Below are 19580 nucleotides of genomic sequence, written 5' to 3' on the forward strand. Positions count from 1 at the left end.
ATAGCCATAGGCATATGGTCTGCATCTGAGTTGATCACAAAATCTTCTCAAATGGACAAAACCATATATCTCTTTGTTTATCTCAAAATATATCCCCACCCGACCTTTCCGCCCTGCACAAGATCTGCGTCTCTCACCCACACTCATTACTCGCTCCCACTTACACTTGCAGGATTTTTGTCGGGCAGCACCCACCCTATGGAATGCCCTTCCACGCACATTAAGAGGAGAGTCTTAGAGCGGAGGAGACACTAGCCTCCAAACTTTCAAGCGTTCCCTGAAAACTCACCTCTTCAGGCAGCTTATCAAATTCCGGAACCCCCACATAACCTCCAGTAGCATTTATATCTAATTGCATCCCATCAGGACTGTCTTGTAATCTGGTGGGACTGCCATGCAATAGATTCCTATACTTATGTATCCCTCCTATTATCCCTATGGGTTGTATGCTTGCGAGCAGGGCCCTCCTACCTCTATGTCAGTTTGTTTCTACCCAGTTTGTTTAATCACTGTAGTTTCCAATTGTAAAGCGCAACGGAATATGCTGCGCTATATAAGAAACTGTAAATTAAATAAATAAACCATGCTGCATTGCAGGTGGGGCAGATGTAACGGGTGCAGAGAGAGAATTTGGTGGGGTGTGTTCAAATGGAAATCTAACTTGCAGTGTAAAAATAAAGCAGCCCCTATTTGCCCTGCACACAAAAAAATCACTCCCAAAATGTCACGATATCTGCACGTTACATTTGTCCCACCTGCAGAGCACATGGTTTTGTCAGGCCCATAACGTGAAACCACAAACCCTTCTCATGATTGTCCAAAAGGTGAAACGCTGATCACTATAGAGATTGTGTAAAACTGTGTGTAGTCCAGTGGTTCTCAAACTGTGGGTCCTGATCTCAGTATGGAGTCGCGACTCCATGCTGCTGACCATCAGGTTGATGACTTTTCGGTACTTGTTTCCTAGCACGGCGTGGTTAATCGCATACCTTAAGTTAAGGTAACATAAGGTGGACGCGATTTACTGTCAATTAAGAGCCTTTATTGCCGGCAAGGATGAAATCGCGTTGATCGCGTCCATCGCATGCCATTATAATGGCATGCAATGCGATCGACGCGATTTTACATAGGAATCAATGTTAAATTAACTGTCAATGTTAAAATTGCGTTGATCGCGTCCATCACATGCCATTATAATGGCATGCGATGCAATCGACGTGATCAAAGCGATTTTACATAGGGAACAATGGGAAATGGGCCAATGGACCCAATTTTTTTTTGTATACACACCCTTATGGGTAATTTGTATGGGAAATAGCCCCCCATTGTTAACGTCACCACACTATTGACGTCCACCTGAAGCGTGGCGAGCGGCGGCGGTACGCGTCCTACAACCTTTTCATACCCCCACTATTCACGTCGGCGTGGAGTTGATTTTATAAAGTGTGGCGAGCCACCGAGCCCGAAGCGTGGCGAGCGCACGCGTAATACAGTACCTGTGAAGTAATGCGCGTCCCCTTGCACTCGCCACGCTTCGGGCTCGGTGGCTCGCTGCGCTTGCCACACTTTATGAAATCAACTGCACGCCGACGTGAATAGTGGGGGTATGAAAAGGTCGGAGGACGCGTACCGCTGCGCTCGCCACGATTCGGGTTCGCGTCAATACTGGGGTGGCGTTAACAATGGGGGGGCATTTGACCCCAAAATTGGGGTGTATGGTGTATTTTATATTGGTCCCAATGTAACAATGGGTCTCAGGGACCATTTTACATTGATTGCAATGTAAAAATCTAGGTCCCGATCAATGCAATTAAAATCGCTGGCACCGTGCTAGGAAACAAGTACCGACTTTTCTAATCTCAGTCAGTGATTCAAGGAGTCTGATAAATCAGTTGAATTGTCTGTTACTTCAGACTCCTCCCATCATTCTGTGCCTCCACAATGCTGCCATGTATGTGCTGTCTGCTGACTACACATGTGATGTGATGACCTTCTGCAGTAACTTGCCGGGGTCCTGTCATTATTTATATTGTCTGATGGGGTCCCAGAGCAAAATAGTTGGAGGACCCCTTGTCTAGTCTAATGGGGCCTATACACGGGGAGATATGTTGAGTGTTTAGAGCGATGCTAGATATTAATCGCCAGACGATGGCGATGGGCAGGGTCGTGAATTGCTATCACTATGGCCCCTACACATGGAGCGACGTAGGGACCTTTTCTAAGCGATCTAGGGAGATCGCTTATAAAATGCCCTGAGATCAGGCCATGTGTAGAGGCCATTGGCTTTCCCCTAAACTTTATAGTAAAAATATATAAAAAAAAAAATGCAAACTGCAGCTAATGTGTGTAATAACCTGAACCTATCTGGTTTATTGAGAGATCACAAATCAAGATGATTGTATATGTTCTTAAAACCAGAGTACAGTTGACTGTAAGTGCTTGAATATAAAGGTCCCAGATTTGTCACCTTACAAGAAAGACTAATACCCACTGCTGGGATTAATGCTGCGAGACACTCCTGTGTGCTGTGCAAGCGGTGACACAGCCTTATAAATCCAGGGAAGGAGCTGAACAGTTTTGAGGAATTACAGCGTCCAGAAAACAATTGCCTCCTATTAATCTGTACAGAAGGTGCCGTATTAAATGCCTACCGTGAGGGATTATGGTAAAAGAAAACATATTTCTAGCCATCTGTCAGGGTAGGCAGCGAGCGCCACTGCGGTTCAGTGGAAATGACGGAGCGTATTTCAGCCTGAATATGCTGTTATTTACAGACGGCTTTCATAAGCTCATGATGTGTACTGAGGCAATGCACAGTGCTGGTCATATGTACACAAGGAGAAATGAAGCTCTCGGTTTTATCTTATGTAGTTTACGCTTTGGTGATGGGCAGGAATAGCATTATCTCAGCAGACCCCCGCAAGCTATAGTCAGACATATATCCTGTGAAAGGGTTTCTCAATCATAGAGCTCCACCACTATATGTCACCGTGATTAGGCTGCGTGGGAGGGGCCTGCCATCCAATGAGAAAGGGGGTCACTACTGTCCAGCTGCAACCTTCATCTGATAGGTAGCCGGCAGGTCGACCGTTAAAAGGTCAACATGGACTTCTGTTGTCAAGGCCAAAAGGTAGACATGCAGATGGTCACCACCTGGTGTTTCATGATTGTTAAGGTTAGGCCAGGCATGTCCAAACTATGGCTCTCCAGCTGTTGTGAAGCTACAAGTCCCATCATGCCTTGCCACAGTTATGCTATTAGGGAATGCTTGAACTATGGCAAGGCATGCTGGGATGTGTAGTTGCACAACAGCTGGAGGGCCATAGTTTGGACATGCCTGGGTTAGGCACTTGGCGGAGGGATATTGTTGCGTGACCTCTGACCGTCACGCTGCGCAGGCCAGCGTCCTGCTACAGAGGAGAGGACCGCTCCCGGCCGACTCCTAGCCTCCCCTCCTGCTTCTGGTGCCGCCGCTACCTGCCCGGAGTCAGGCAAGCATCACCGCAGCGCCGCTGTCTGCCCCGCTCCCGCCAGCCTGTAAGTAAATCTGCACCCCCGCAGCGCTGCTCTGCCCCGCTCCCGGCTGCCACGCACCTGCCCGCCCATATAGGGGTGGACAGGGTGTGTTTTTCTTTTAGGGATGCCAATCCCGGGATCCCGAGAATCCCGGGATTGAGCATTTTTCAATCCCGGAATCCGGGATTGAAAAAATGCCCCGGGATTGGCATCCCTATTCCTGATGCAGCTTTTTTTTGCTTCCATCTCATATTACTATTTTTTCTTAACTTGGAGATTATGGGACAGGTTTGAAGAAGTCCTCTTATACTGTAGTTCTATGTCTTGCTGAATAGAGCATAGCCTTTTGTTGTTGGATATGGGGTGAGATGCATTGTGAAATAATGGGACGCCATACGTTTTATCGGGAATGTTTATACCAGCAGATGGTTGGGGATGCTAAGGAACCATTTTGCAGCAGTTGCAGTAATATGACCACTTGGGGGCACTACACTACTAGGAACTATATGCCCTAGGACTTGACACAAAGAAAGTTAAAGTAATTAATGTGAAACAGTTTGCAAAGCATCACCAGCTTTGATGGGGTTTTTTTTACATTTATAGACTGATTATGAAAGTAAATGATGTATATTTACATGCTATGTTCGTTTATTTATAGCATTTTAGATTACATATAAGATACAAGTTGTATATATTTTACAGTCATTGGAGATCAAAATCCTATAAACTCCCTTGTATACAATAATCTGCCATAGTGTATTCCCCACCCCCATTGTGACTTCGTAATAACTCTGCAGGAGAACATTGAAATGAAAGCTGGTGACAGGAAAAAGGGTGCTGTAACCATACATGTGCTTTATTTGTGCGCTAACAAATTGTCTGTAGCCCAGGGGTTCTCAAACTCGGTCCTCAGGACCCCACACAGTTCACGTTTTCCAAGGCACTTGGCAGGTGCACAGGTGCATTCATCACTCATCAACACATTTTAAAAGATCCACAGGTGGAGCTATTTATTTTAATTGTAATTCTGTGAGGAGACCTGCAAAACATGCACGGTGTGGGGTCCTGAGGACCGAGTTTGAGAACATGTGTTGCACCCAATGTACGTATAGATTTAAGCAGTTAGTTGACATGATCACATCTGGTGAAACTTTCCTGTCAAAACCATATTGCAATGCCATACAATAGCAATTTTTGGTACAGTACTTGTGTAATATCTGGACGCCCGATTTTTTTCATCGCATCGCATGCAATATAGTGGCATACAATTCATGCGATGCAATTTTTCATTGTAAAGACCCAATTTTTAATTGTATAGTCACCCATGGGTGATTTCATACCCCCACTATCCAACTACGCATGGAGTTGATTTTATATAGTGTGGCGAGCGCAGCGAATCACCGAGCCCGAAGCGTGGCGAGCGGACGCAGAATACATGTAAAGCAATCTGCGTCCCCTCACGGGGCTCGCTGCGCTCGCCACACTATATGAAATCAACTCCATGCGTAGTTGGATAGTGGGGGTATGAAATCACCCATGGGTGACTATACAATTAAAAATCTGGTCTTTACAATGAAAAATCGCATCGCATGCCTTAAGTGGTGGCATGCAATGATAAAATCGGGCGCCCAGATAATACACAAGTACCCAATTTTTTTTATTTACACTGTGTGGGCCAGATGTATCAAGCTTCAAAAAGTGATAACGTGGAGAGTGATAAACAGCCAGCCAATCAGCTCCTACCTGTCATGCTACAGGCTGGGTTTGAAAAATGATAGGTAGGAGCTGATTGGCTGGTGGTTTATCACTCTCCACCTTATCACTTTTTGAAGCTTAATACATCTGGCCCTGTGTCTGCTACCAAAACGGAATAAATTAGGTCTACTTTATTTAAGGGGTGACTGACTGCACATTACCACCCCAAGGACCGGTGCCATAGACTGCAGCCTAAATAGCCCAATAATTGGTAAACCGCTAGGCAGGACCACCGAACGATTCTAGTAGGAACAATCAGAAGCCATCCGTGTTTTGGAAAGTGGATCTGAAGTTAATTGAACCCAGTGCACCCCTATATAAATCACAGTCCATATATCCTTTCTGTTATTACACTGAGAAGACTTACAGTACATAATTTATGGAACAGTGAATTGCCTTTATTAATCTACAGAATTTTTGAAGACGTCCTATATATTAATTTAGATAATCCTATTGCTAAAGATATTTGAGAAAATTAAATGAATTTATTATTCAGTCTATTATAACTGACATGAATATTTTACATGTGTGTTATATTTGTCTGCAATTACATTATTAACATCCATGAGAACTCTGCGCAGGATGTTTCCCAGGGTAGTGTCTGTTACATTAGAGGCCGGTATATGGACGGAATTCTCTGTAGTACTTTGCATCTGTTTTGTGAGCAAGTTCTTGGTTACATTCATAACTGCATTTGTGAGAGAAGATTCTAGCTTTACCCAGAATGGTAATATACTGATATTATTAATAACCACAAGGGCGCAGTTTTGTCATGGTTTTTAGAACATCATATATACAGGGGAAATTTGAGAGAGAAAAAAACTACCAACCAAGCAGCTCCTAACTGCCCCCAAACATAGCCTGTAGCATGAGGGTTAGGAGCTGATTGGTGCTTGATCTCTGTATACTTGATCACTCTCCAAAGCTTAGGACATCCCTGTAATTTGTACCGTTTTACAGTGTATGCCAGCCGACAAACATATGGCAGAAACCGTAGGCAGCTATAGCTTCTACTAAATATCCCTGTGTTCTTGCAACTATGGGGTAAGTGAATGAAGCTTGGTAAAGTGTTATCTATCCCCAAGGTGATTAATGCACCAGCCAATCAGCCCAAAACTGTTATTTTACATATTGGAGCTGATTGGCTGGTGCATTATCCCCTTGTCCATAAAGTTCTTTATGGGGGCAGTTACCACTTTTCCAAGTTTCATACATTTACCCCTGACGGGTAGATTTATTAAGCTTGGTGAAGTGATAAAGTGCCTGGTTTTTATCACCGGCCAATAAGCTTTTAACTGTGAAGTTACAGGCTTCGTTTGAAAAATGACAGGTAGGAGCTGATTGGCCGGTGATAAAAACCAATCAGCTTCTACCTGTCATTTTTCAAACGAAGCCTGTAACTTCACAGTTAAAAGCTGATTGGCCGGTGATAAAAACCAGACACTTTATCAATTCACCGAGCTTAATATACCTGAGTTACTTGCATTTTTCATTGAAATGATATTGCTGATGATGGCCATCAATTTTGGGGATTTACCAAGGGAGCAACTCTGTAAATGGAAATTTCATGAAAACAATCCCCTTTTTTTCTCTTCCAACAGGTTCAGATCACAATTCTTCTGGGGCACAGGGAAAATCTTGTCCAGAGATCAGCCTGAGACTGGAGACCGGTCCTGGGGCTAAGCAATATTCCCTACTAGCCGCTGAGAAAGGCTTCCTCCAGTGCCAAGTGACCGATTTTAGCTCCGAGTTCTTCACCTCAACCCTTGCAAATATACGACATTTTGTAGAAGACGATTCCATTGCAGAAGTAATGCCAATGAAGATAAGGGTTCAGAAAGCCAGGCTGCACTTACAGGTTACTATATGTAAATTATCTTTCGGGGCAAAAAATAATTACCAAAGTTGTCATAGTGACGGCAGCCATCTTGTGGGATGAATCAGCAAGATGGCGGTGAGATCATTGAGGCTCTTCTAAATGTTAATGCCGACCATGTGCTTTGCAGCGTAATGTAAATATATGGTTATTTAGTGGTTACATGTCCCGGCAAGCCCTGTCATGAACTTATGGACTATCAAATAAATGAACATGGCCACAGCCTGTGAATAAACAATATATTTGAACATAAATCATTCCTACCCACTCAATTTCATGGAGTCGGAAATATGTCACCAACTAGTGTGACAATCAGGAAAGGTGGGAGATATGCCCTTAGTTTTATGTGGTTCCAGTGGTAATTGTGGAAATGAATAGTAAAAGAAGCAGGGTCCTCAAACAGCACAATATAGTGATGCGAGTAATTGGTCACTGATGTCTATTGTTAGGTATACTGCACATACAACCATGGGCGGGGAGATTTATCAAAGGATGGAGAGAGATGATGTTCCAACCAATCAATTCCTTAACTTATTTTTCAAACACAGCCTATAACATGGCAGATAGAAGATAATTGGTTGGTCCTTTATCTTTCACCACTATCTCTCTCCTATCTTTGATAAATCTCCCCCTATATTAGTAAAATACAAGGTTTTTTTTAGACTGGGGTTTTTTCCACACATTTTTTTATTTCCTTTTACGTTCATTATCTAATATTTAATTAAAGCTAAAAATATCCAAAGGAAAAAGAAACCTGACCCTACAGCTTGCTGTCTAAAGAGAACCCGAGGCAGTTTGAGAACCGCAAGGGCTGATTTGATTCATGCATTAATTTCAGCCCTTGGACGTCAGTGATATTAGATGAGAAATTACTTCATCACAAGCATAAATCCATTAACATTACGTTACATTGCCCAGTATCCATGAAACCCCCGGGATTTCCCCAAGCTCCCATTACTGCTTCCGATAACATTTATAGAGGCTGAGCATGAATCACGACCGATAACAGCTAATTGTATTATACTGTAAATGTTTCATTGCATTATACGTTATATTCTAACCCTGGTCCTCTGCTAACCACCCAGGCTAATGCTTATGTTTTGTTGCTGAATTTCAAAGTAAAATGTAGAACAATATAAAGGGACAAAAGAACATCAGAGCACAGTAATGACTGTATCTGGCCCTAAGAAACCATATACAGCCACATGGTAGACCCATTATATACTTTATGAAGTAATTGGGGACTATAAAAGGATTTGTTTTCATAGTGGTGTAACTGGGTTATATAATGGGGGTTCTCACGTTGGGAAAGCTCACTGAGGGCCAGATGCACTGAGCTTTAAAAAGTGATAAAATGGAGAGTGGTAAACAACCAGCCAATCAGCTCCTACCTGTCATTTTTTTAAACTTTGCCTGTAATATGGTAGGTAGGAGCTGATTGGCTGGCAGTTTATCAATCTCCATTTATCACTTTTTGAAGCTTGATACATCTGGCCGTATGGGAACTGTAGACTATTGCAGTGTTGGGTGGTAGAGTAAACCTGCCTGTTCTCCGATGGATCTTTGGCACCAAGGTTAGGCCTGATGCAATTAGCCCTGATAACTGGTTGCTAAGTAACCATACAGGAATGGGAAGTTAGGCTGCAGAGATGTGTACAGCTCAGCCTGTGTGGTGCATCTCTGCATTTTGCTCCATGCACACAATATGGGAGCGGTTACAACTGACTTGCATTCGGCACTGCATGGGCCCTATTCATTTTCCTAATACATAAATGCTGTTGTGTGTGGGGTTCTAGTTTTTGTCTTTTAGCACTGTGCAGGCTCGGTAGAGAGTGGAGAGGTTGCCCAAAAGCAACAATCTGCTTCTTTCATTTATCTAGCACAGTGTATGAAAGACCTTTTTAGGGCCAGATGTACTAAGCTTGAAAAAGGATAGGGGAGAGTGATGAACAACTAGCTTCCAGCTATCATGCTACAAGGTGGGTTTGAAAAATGACAGTTGCTGATTGGTTGATTGTTTGTCACTCTCCATTTTATCACTTTTAACCGTTGAGCATATCTAGGGGTTTATTCAATCCCGGGTCACGACTGTCTGTACATCCCAACACCTGTGACCCTGGCCCGTTTTCGTTTTGGAAGAATGGGGGGATCCAGATACAAGAAAACTGGGAAAAAAGTATTTTCTGGGGCACTCTTTATTATAATATTGTTTAAAATATAACTTTTATATACTCCTAAAACCTATATGTATGCAAGAGGAGAAAACTATAATACTCACTATCTCTGCCTTTGAATTATTAGTGGGGCACTGTGAATACATTTCTCCTTATTAATATATACAATCTTTGTGCCATGCTAGGAAAAATTGTGGCTATTCTATGTGTAATTGCCCGTTCCTCGCAATACAAATTCCCTAGTGCTGCTTTTATTAAAGAAGCCACTCTAAATGCTAAAATATATAAGGATCCGTTTTCGTTTTGTTCAACTGCAACTTGTCAGACGGGATTCAATGTCCCACCTGCCAATCAACCAAAAGGGGGGCGTGTCCACGTAAATGGCCATGGGTTGTCGAGATCCGGGCCGTGATTGTGACAATTCATTGCCGTTCTCGGCCAAAATGTGCCCGACAGCTTTTAAAGTCGGGCCCCTTCTGTTGATCTGCCTCTTCAATGCTGTTGGTTAAGACAGTATTGAATAGGCGCCCACCGCGGCTATAGCTGTGGGGATTGACAACCCCCCTTAGCCCTTAGAAGCTGATGGTTGCCATGGGTAACTTCTCCATATTCTCTCCCTCAAAGGTTTGATACATCTCCCCCTATGAGGGATCTGTATGAGAATTATAGTGAAAGATGCAGGGGATTAAGGTTTATAAGATGAGGTTTCACCTTTAGGCCCACTAGGCATCTCAGGCTATATTTAGTCCAGGCAATATTACTGAAATATGGCAAATTATTATTATTTTTATTATTATGATGATGTACTTTCTGGTTTTCAGAATGTGATAATTGGCTTCAACACAAGAGAGCCCATGACATTTATACAATACAAGGCCCTTTATATTCTGATCAGACAGTGCTTATTACTTTGAGTTACATAGAACATGTTAGGTTAGTGCCACCTTTTAATGACAACCCTACAATACAAGATGTTCTATAAAAGAGCTTCTAGAGATGTACACCGCTATATACATACCTCCCAACATGACCCTCGCCAGGAGGGCCACATTGCTCTGCTCCTGCACTTCCCTCTTAATGTATGATTGCCATCACCTGTAGTGCAGCACCTTTCTCCTCATTTAACCTATTCAACACAGATGAAGGTAATCATGCATTAAGAAGAAAGTCCAGACGCAGGGCATCGTGTCCCTCCTAGAGAGGGTCATGTCGGGAGGTATGCTCGATATACAAAAGATAGGGGGGAAAACCTTAATAGGCTTAGAAATCTGTTTTTATCACTACACAAATTCTTTTTGGTGTCTGTTTTTTTTTTAAGGCATTTTTGTTGTTGTTTGTCTATAGGATGATAGTCCGAGGAATAACAACAGTGACCCGGAGCCGGAGCCTGTAATCCTGAACATCGAGAATCTCCTAGTAGAGAGATATGATGATGGCTCTTTTTGTATTAAAGGTAGGTTCTACACTGATGCCGAGCAGGGAGAGTGTCAGATAGCTGGATCTGGGTGTAGCTGTTGTACTATCGTAGTAATACAAAAATTTGAACGGAAATTTGCCAAGGGAGCATTATAAGGACACAACCCTGTCCAGAGGTGTAGTCCTAACTTTTTGCCCCCAAAGGACCAGGATCCCCTGTCCCAATGTATACACACTCCTCCGCAGTGGTGGCTAATTTAGTGCTCCATAATAATGTTCTAGGTCAGTGGTTCCCAACCCTGGTCCTCAAGTACCCCCAACAATGCACATTTTCCAGGTCTCCACACAGAATCACAGGTGACATAATTAGCTCCACCTGTGGATCTTTTAAAATATGTCAGTGAATAATGAGTGCACCTGCTGGGTGACCTGGAAAACGTGTACTGCTGGGGGTACTTAAGGACCAGGGTTGGGAACCACTGTTCTAGATCGTTTTCTGAACTATAGTTGTGCCCTAAATTCACATTGATATATTATACCACATTACAGTACTTTCATAGTATGGGATCTGCTTACTAAACCTCGGAGAGAGAAAGAGAGTGCTTGTAGCAGCCAATCCGCTCCTAACTTATGTGTTACAGGCTGTGTTTGAGAAATGTCAGGAGCTGGTTGTTGGGTACAGTCTCTCTCTACTTTATCTGTCTAAAAGGCTTAAATAGTATACAGACACAGTGAAAGGGTTTGTTATTCGCACAGGACCCTCATTATACTTAGAGGAAAAAGAGATGGACCCCCTGTGTAATGTTTTATACTTGGTCTATTTCTTTCAAGTTTTAGTGTATGGGAGGTGTGCTACCACTGGACATAAATAAGATATACAAGAGCAAATGAAAGATAAAGATATGTCACGGTGTGGTGCACCTTTAATGACTCTCACGAATAAAAGTTAACTTTTATCGACATAGGTTTTTAAAAATAGCGAAATATAAAAACACACAAGACAGAACAACATAAATGTGGTGTGTTAAAAAGCGGTGGCTCACTCTTTCAGCACACTTAATTTGTTATATACACATGCACTGTCGACAGGTAATTCTTGTTGACACTAATATATTAAATCAGTCAATTATTTCATGTGATAGTGTCTAATTTGGGTTGTGCTTGTACTTGGGGGTGCAAGGCACTGTATAAGGTCTATTAACCATATGTTGACCGTAATATGTATTCACACAGTTCGATACCCCCTGTAATCCAACATTAGACAGGTGGGTTTCAAGTGGTTAGATTTGTTGGTTATAGTGCTGCAAGAAGGAGTGGTGAAAATCAGCAGTGTGCTGTGACCTATTGAAAGGTTCTCTGTATTGGTACTGGCGCATATACTTGACCACTGAGATCTGGTGAAATAAGGACATTACAGCTAGTCACTGATATCGTGGTTGGTCACCCTAATTATCCCCCCCCCCCTCCCAAAAAAGGGGGGCACTGGTGACTTTGATTGGTACTATAGTTGGAAATAAGCTGATGTCCTTATAGAACATTACACAATGTAACAATATGTATGCACATAAATATTCTGCTTCACCACATAGATTGCAACACTATACAGAGATGAAAATAACCAGTGTGAATTTAACTCGCTGGAGAGCACGGCTCAAAATGGTCAACACATGTGTCGACTAATAGTTACCACATGGTTGAAAGCCCAAATGTCTTGTACACAAGCTAGCGGTGATGGTCACTCATTCGCTACATGTAGAAATGCATTTTGATCTGTACTTTACTTTACAGGATTGCTGACTTAGGGGTGTGCATAGCTGGAGGGGAAAAAGAGGCCCAGAAAGGGGGCTTAGGGCTGGAGTCTAATTTGTCATAATTTCACTTGATGCAATGTGCAGTACCTGTAGAGGTTGATTAGTGCGCCCATTGCTGCGGACACGGGAGGTCTCACCAGACACACCAGGGGTTCGACCAGGGGAGGGAGGGGGGGGGCTGCCTATTTTGTCAGTCCTGGCCCCACAATTTTTGATAGCAGCCCTAGATTTGGCCATAACGTCCTCACCTTTGGCAGACCAACCCTCTCAGCACCGCTGGCTTTCTGTGATGCAAGACTGAGGTTTCAGTGCCATCTATATTGTGTATTTAATTGTGATTGTTGGGGAAGAATTTCTTTCTCTTCCAAACAGATCTCCTGTCTATACTCTTATTGAATGTTACAAAATGTCCTGTAGTCATGTGCACACCTTATAAATAAAGCGTATGGAGTTTTCTTTTCAACCAAAGATAGAACCCAGGATCTGTATATAGAAAGCTGTAAAATCGTATTATGCATGTTTCTGCATAGCTAGCGGAACATTCATACAGTACCGTGGCAGGAAGCCAGGAGCAGAGAAATGAATGGCGGAAAGTGGATGACCACGGGGGGTATACTCTTTACAGAATTGATTTTCACACATCATCACAATGAGGAAAAGAATATTGTAGGACGGTCTGTTCTTTCGCGAAAGGATCTAATGGCAATCCACTCGCAATATGACTATCAGAAAGCAAGCGTTTGGGGGGTGGTAACTTGTCGGTTTTTTGGGAGGGTCACAAAATACGCTGGCATTTTAAGGGAGGGTCTTTGATTTCCGCACCAGCCTCGATCAACCTGTCTCCGTAGCAGAGTTGTGGAAGGGTCAGACCTACATTTGTACAGACTGGAAAAATCATTTGGTTCGGGAATTGCATATAGATTTGCAGGTGAATATTCTCTCAATTTACGCTCAGATTTGCACAGGCCGGGGTTTCCTTCTGTCTGGACGGCTGGTATCTACTCAGTGGTCTGCCACTAGATCAGGCCCACGGTTCGCTTTGAGCTTCTGGCGTGATGTTCCACTGCGTGCATTGCATGTCATTTCAGGAACGTTTTCAGCCCACATAATGCCCGGAATAGTAGCATACAGGGTTCTGTAGGAAATGTGCAGCTATTTGAATCTCTCATTGTGGTAGGCTGATTCTGCTCACACCTTCAAAGCTGCGGTACACAAATATCAGCATGTGACACATCCCCAAAACATACCCGGGATGTGTTATTGAATTCCCTCCATAGAAACCGCATTTGTGTGCAGATGTGTTCACATACATCTATCCTCCAAGCGCTACAAGTCGCGTTACATATAATGCAGAAGTGTTGTATGACTCGTGCATTATATGTCACGCAAGCGTCTCTTCGTGTGACTTTTTCCAGTAAAATGCATCTTATTCCCAAAGTGATGCGGATAGGGCGCACAAGCAATTTATTCTTATGTGGGACTGCGGCCTGATCTGCAGACGAAATGCTGTGTTAGTGTTTTCAAGTAAAACATAACTGAAAAAGTTGCATGAAAAAAGCCGCACGGCAGGACTTGAAAGGCTGTTTAATGTTCAAGGAGGCTAGATGTGGACGCATGTGTATAATGGATGCACTCCAATCCATCCAATTGGAAGAATACATGGTACTTGTTTCCTAGCACGGCCACATCGATTTGCATCGGGGTGATCGATCGACCCGATTTTTACATTGAATCAAATGTGAATAGGGTCCCTGGGACCCTATTTTACATTGGATTCAATGTAAAGTATTCCCCAGACCCCAAATTTTACCCCCTCAATTGACGCCAACCCGAAGCGTGGCGAGCGGCGGCGGTGCGCGTCCTCCGACCTTTTCATACCCCTACTATCCACGTCGGCGTGGAGTTGAGAATATAAAGTGTGGCAAGCGCAGCGAGGGGACGCGTATAACTTCACAGGTATACGCGGGGCTCGCTGCGCTCGCTGCGCTCGCCACACTTTATATTCTTGACTCCACGCCGACGTGGATAGTAGGGGTATAAAAAGGTCGGAGGACGCGCACCACCGCCCCTCGCGGGCTCGCTGCGTTCGCCACGCTTCGGGTTGGCGTCAATCATGGGGTGACGCTCACAATGGGGTTGCGTAACCCATGACGGGGCCGTATACAATGTGAAATGGGTCATATTGGCCCATTTCACATTGTTTCCTATGTGAGATGGCCTTAATCAAGTCCATCTCATCTTGTGCCATTATAATGGCACAAGACCGACGCGATGCTCCCGATTTCAATGTTAAAAATATTTTAACTTTGAAGCCTATGGCAAAATCGCGGGGGTCGCGTCAGGGGTCATGTTAATGCACGCGACCGACGCGATGCCCACGATTTTGCCTTTGCCGGCAAAATGGACCTGATTTCAAAGGATATCGGGTCCATCGCGGGCATCGTGTACCTTAACTTTAAGGTACACGATGCCCGCGATTGTGGCCGTTCTAGGAAACAAGTACCGAATACATTTTATTTTTAGCCACTAAGAAAATATATTTTTTTTAAATGTATGCAATTTTTTTATTTCTTTTTATTTCGTTTTGGATTTTTCCGATTGCCAAATTATCTGAATAACAAATAAAAAAAGAGACTTTGAGAAAAATGTATAAAATTAATAATCTGAAACCTAGTACCTTTATTGTGGTCTGTTCGGTCCCCCGTCCGTTCGCACCGGGGACCGATGTTTGGCGCATGCCTGTGTGCGGAGGGCGTGGGTCGGCGGCGGGTGGATGCTCCCATGTGAACGCCCATCGTTTCATGGGTGTTCTCATGAAAACGCTGGGCGTTCCCATGGAAATGAGGCAGTGACGCGGCTGTCGGGGGCAGGCAGCTGACGTCACTGGAGGTTAGCTGCCGGCCCTGTTCTGGTACAGGGCGCACACAAAGCTAAGGCACCTGAGAGTGATTTGGTCAACCCACACAAGGCTGCGAATGGATGTTTATTTGTGGACCGAGCGGCATTAAATTCGCACGCAGCGCTGCATGTGAACCAGAATAAGGTCCCCACTGCACAAGGAATAGGGATATTGAAGTTTATTACATGGTATTAAAATATTTTTTTCTCCATCACTGCTGGAACGTGTTGTGGTAATGCATGCAATTAATGATTTCATCTGGTAATGTCTGGCTGTTCATTTTTCGTAATATTCTATTAACAAACCTTTTTTTTTTCTTTTAATATGTATCTATAAAGGTAATCCAGACTCCGGCCATGACACCAACCTGAATCATAAGGAATTGAATAATGTAATTTTTAGAAACTGTGACAACACTAAAAGTGTACAGCACAAAAGCATCACTACAAAATGCACACAAACACTTCCTGAAGACCCTGTGCCCCCTGTCGAATCGGAGGTCATTAGACGCCACGGTCTGAAAACGCAGGGGGTCAGTAAAGAACAGGTACGGCAACTCTGCAAAATAAATGGTCATCTCTGAGAGATGTGCAAAATATCTGCTGAAAATGCCAGCGTATCTCATTTGTTACATAAATTCAAACAAAAAATGTTAGGTAAAAAAAAGATTATCTTTCCTACATAAAGTAAACATTACAGGTCATTATGATGAATAAAGATGTTTGCTTGCCGATTTTCACACCTATTTTGATAAATTCGCTTGGCACTCCCAGCGTTAAGAAGTAGACATGTGCGGTTCCTGAGGCGATCCGATCCCAACAGAGTCCCAGTCCTTTGGGATTTAAAAAAAACAACATGGTTTCAGCTGTTTTGTTCATCGATTTTTTATTTTATTTTTTTTTTTATATTATTTTTTTATTATTATTATTTTATATTTTTTACATTTATTTTATTTTTATTTATTTTTTTATCAATGATTATCTTTTTTTTTTTGCCAAGCTAAAATCCAAATCCGAACCAACATACTTGATGTTGAACTATAAACCATATCATAGGGGTCCGCGTACATCGCTGCTAAGGCGTTAGGTGTGGTAAACTGTACTAGTTATTTACTTCGTGGAACAGCCATTTTGTGAGAGGAAAACCGGCATATCTAGTGAGGTAGAGATGGCAGGAGATTCAGCTTTTATATGGCAAGATATAATTACCATTGTGACTGTGAATGCCCAGAAGTCTGCTGTCTCCTGGGTGCTAGGATTCAGCATATTGAGGATTGAGGGGTAGATTTATTATGGCGGAGCTTAACGTGCTGCTATAACACTTCCTGCTTCACCTAATTAGCGAGCCGAAGCAGGAGGCGAGACCAACAAGATGTACTAACATCTTGCCTGCCGATGTGGGGCAACGCTAACTCTCCCCTCAAGCGATGCCTCCTCCAGCTGGCAGCGCATCAGTTAACATTGACCTCCTCCGGCTGGACTGGGCATGGGCGGGATATCATAACTCACGCAAGATCCCCAGCGCAGCTCAGAGCCAGCAGCAGTGGTGCCATCTATAAAAGGAAAGATTAATGTCACTGCCCCATGTGTAAAGAACACAGATCTGTCAAACCGTAATACATGGCACATCTGGCTAATAAACAATGTATTAAAATATAGGGGGATATTCAATTAGCCCTCAGAGCCGCAATAACGCTTATATCACAGGAACTTATACCGGATCGCATGTGATATCTGCCGAAAATGGGTTCTTTTTTGGCCGATAAAAACTGGTTGTAGTTAAATAGCATCGAGTTAAATCATGAGAATAGCCTGTTTTATCGCCCCAAAAATGAGTGCAGCTAATTGAATACCTGCGATTTGCTTCAAGTATCTATTGTTGCACATTACAGAGTTCAGTACTAAAATTAGCTGTCAAATCTGCAACGTTACAGCGGGTTTTAGGATATCGTGTGATAAAAGGGAACATTGGCATTTTGTGTAATTATGTATCCTGCAGAAGTCTAAGGCAAGAATTGTCATTTTTTTTCTTGGAAAAAAAAGTTAATCTGTGTAGTGAGTCTTTGTCCAAATTAATTAACACTTAATCACTTATCTCTTTTGAAGTGCATGCATTAATCAGGAGATCTGATTTAGAGCCCCAGTTCACCTCTTCTGTCTCAGAGGAGATCGGCGCTCTTTGGCAAATTCTAGATTAATCAGCAGTTTGTGCTGAAATATTTATAGGCTTTTATGGTGGCTGCTGTTAACAAAAAACGTAACCCAATGTACAGCAGTATATACTGTATGTGTCTCCGCTATGGCAGGATTCATACCTAGGTGTGACGGATAATTAGATCATTTCCAAAAAATTGTACTCTTGTGTTTAGTTGTCGCACTATGTTTTCAGAATCGATCTGATCTGATCTGTTCTAGTCAATCTATCAACCTTTTACAGCTTGTCCTCCGTTGTAAAATGTTACAGTGAAAATAAATGAAGCAATTACTTTATAAAATTTATCCTGTTCTAATATAGTGGAATTAGATGTTCCGAGTTGGACACAGATTCTGCAGATTTGTACTATGCATGACCATAAAACAAGCGATACTAAAGCTGGCCATACACTACTGCGATCTCTCGCAGCAGTGTATGGCCAGCCGATTTCTCACGAGCCGCCACCCGGGACCTTCACATGTTGCTGGGAGGAGGGTCGGTGGCCGGTCACATCGTACCTGAGGGGACATCGCATGCACCCGATTTGGGCCGATTTCTCGGCCCGCTTCGACTGGAACGGGTAAAATCGGCCCAAGTCGCGGTAGTGTATTGGGGCCTTTTCTTGCCATTTATGCACACATTGCTAACATCTGCCTGTGACTGTAGAGGTAGGATTGGGGATCTAAGGTCCTGTGTAATGTAGGCCGTGTAAAACAATGTACTATTCATTCAAACAAACACAGACCAGTGTAGAGAAAACTACACATCTGTCCGTAGCCAAATACATTATTCGTGCACATATAGTACATGTAATGAAGGTTTTTGCCAATGCTAGCTAGCTGCTTCTGATTGGTTGATTGCAGTCCACCTCCAAAACTTAAGCTGGCCATACATCTACAGATCGATTGTCAGATCGGGCTGGTTGGAACAAAATCCTGGTAATGGATGAGCGCAAATGACAGTTGATGATTTGCTCTGAAATGCCGGAAAACTGGCAAAAACTGTCATTCGGATATTACCAGGTTTTTGTTCCAAACAGCCCAATCTGACAATCGATCTGTAGATGTATGGCCAGCTTAATATGTGATATCATCTGAGACTGGATTGTAAGATTTAAAAAATCTGTTTCATTGATTTATTTACAGCTTCTTGAAGAAAATGAATGTCTAAAGCAAGAATTGGCCAAAACCAAGATGGCTCTAGCTGAATCTCACATGGAAAGGGACAGCCTTCTTCATAAATTAAAGAGGACTCACATGGAGAAATAGCCGTGGTTCTTGGATTTTGCACCAGAATAAAAAGACTTGATACGTCCAATAGTATAGCTAGATTATCTAGGCTGGGAATGCACTAGGAACAAGGGATGCCACCAGGACGTCTTTTCTAGCTTTGTAGGAGATAAAAGTGAAGTTTGAAGAGTTGATGTTTTACATAGCAGTCTTTATACAGCAATCATGCAGTTCCATCGTCTTAACCGTAGGACTCAAATGGTAACACTCTGACATTTTTCAAAGTATTATATATACTAAAAAAAAAAAAAGTTTGACAGAATTGTTTAATTATTTAAGAAAAGTGAACCATTAAATATGTTAATTATCTTTTAGGGAAATCAGTTTTAATATTGTTTAAGAATTATTTTTAAAATTTTATTTGCACTATCAATAAATAATACAATGTAATTGCTTGGTGTTTTTAATAAATAAATAAAAAAATGATTCTGCATCGTTCAGGGGAGATGACAAGTTAACCTCCCTTCCATCGTCGAGAAATGGTTTCTTATACCCCTTTTCCACTAGCAAAAATAGTGGAAACGCGTCCCAAGGCAAAATCCCGAATCCAACCTGGGTAGTTACCTGGGTAGTTGGGCCCAGGATGCAGGGGCAGCGGAAACGGGTAACCTTGGTCGATGTGACCCGGGTCTCATTCACTGCAATGTAACA

The 19580-nt window shown here is 42.8% G+C and overlaps 1 protein-coding gene across 1 annotated transcript in view; it reads left to right on the forward strand.

Moving 5' to 3' along the window:
- Nucleotides 1-19319, forward strand: part of BLTP3B (bridge-like lipid transfer protein family member 3B) — a 108652-nt gene extending 89333 nt beyond the window's left edge. The window contains exons 18-21 of the mRNA XM_083181681.1: nucleotides 6873-7129; nucleotides 10666-10774; nucleotides 15786-15994; nucleotides 18786-19319. Coding sequence (XP_083037807.1) covers nucleotides 6873-7129; nucleotides 10666-10774; nucleotides 15786-15994; nucleotides 18786-18908 — 698 coding nt within the window. The 3' untranslated portion in view covers nucleotides 18909-19319. The remainder of the gene's footprint in view (nucleotides 1-6872; nucleotides 7130-10665; nucleotides 10775-15785; nucleotides 15995-18785) is intronic.
- The last annotated feature ends 261 nt before the right edge of the window (nucleotides 19320-19580 follow it).

This window comes from Crinia signifera, chromosome 4 (genome assembly GCF_055691185.1).
Source record: "Crinia signifera chromosome 4, ASM5569118v1, whole genome shotgun sequence".
In the NCBI taxonomy this organism is placed as follows: domain Eukaryota; kingdom Metazoa; phylum Chordata; class Amphibia; order Anura; family Myobatrachidae; genus Crinia; species Crinia signifera.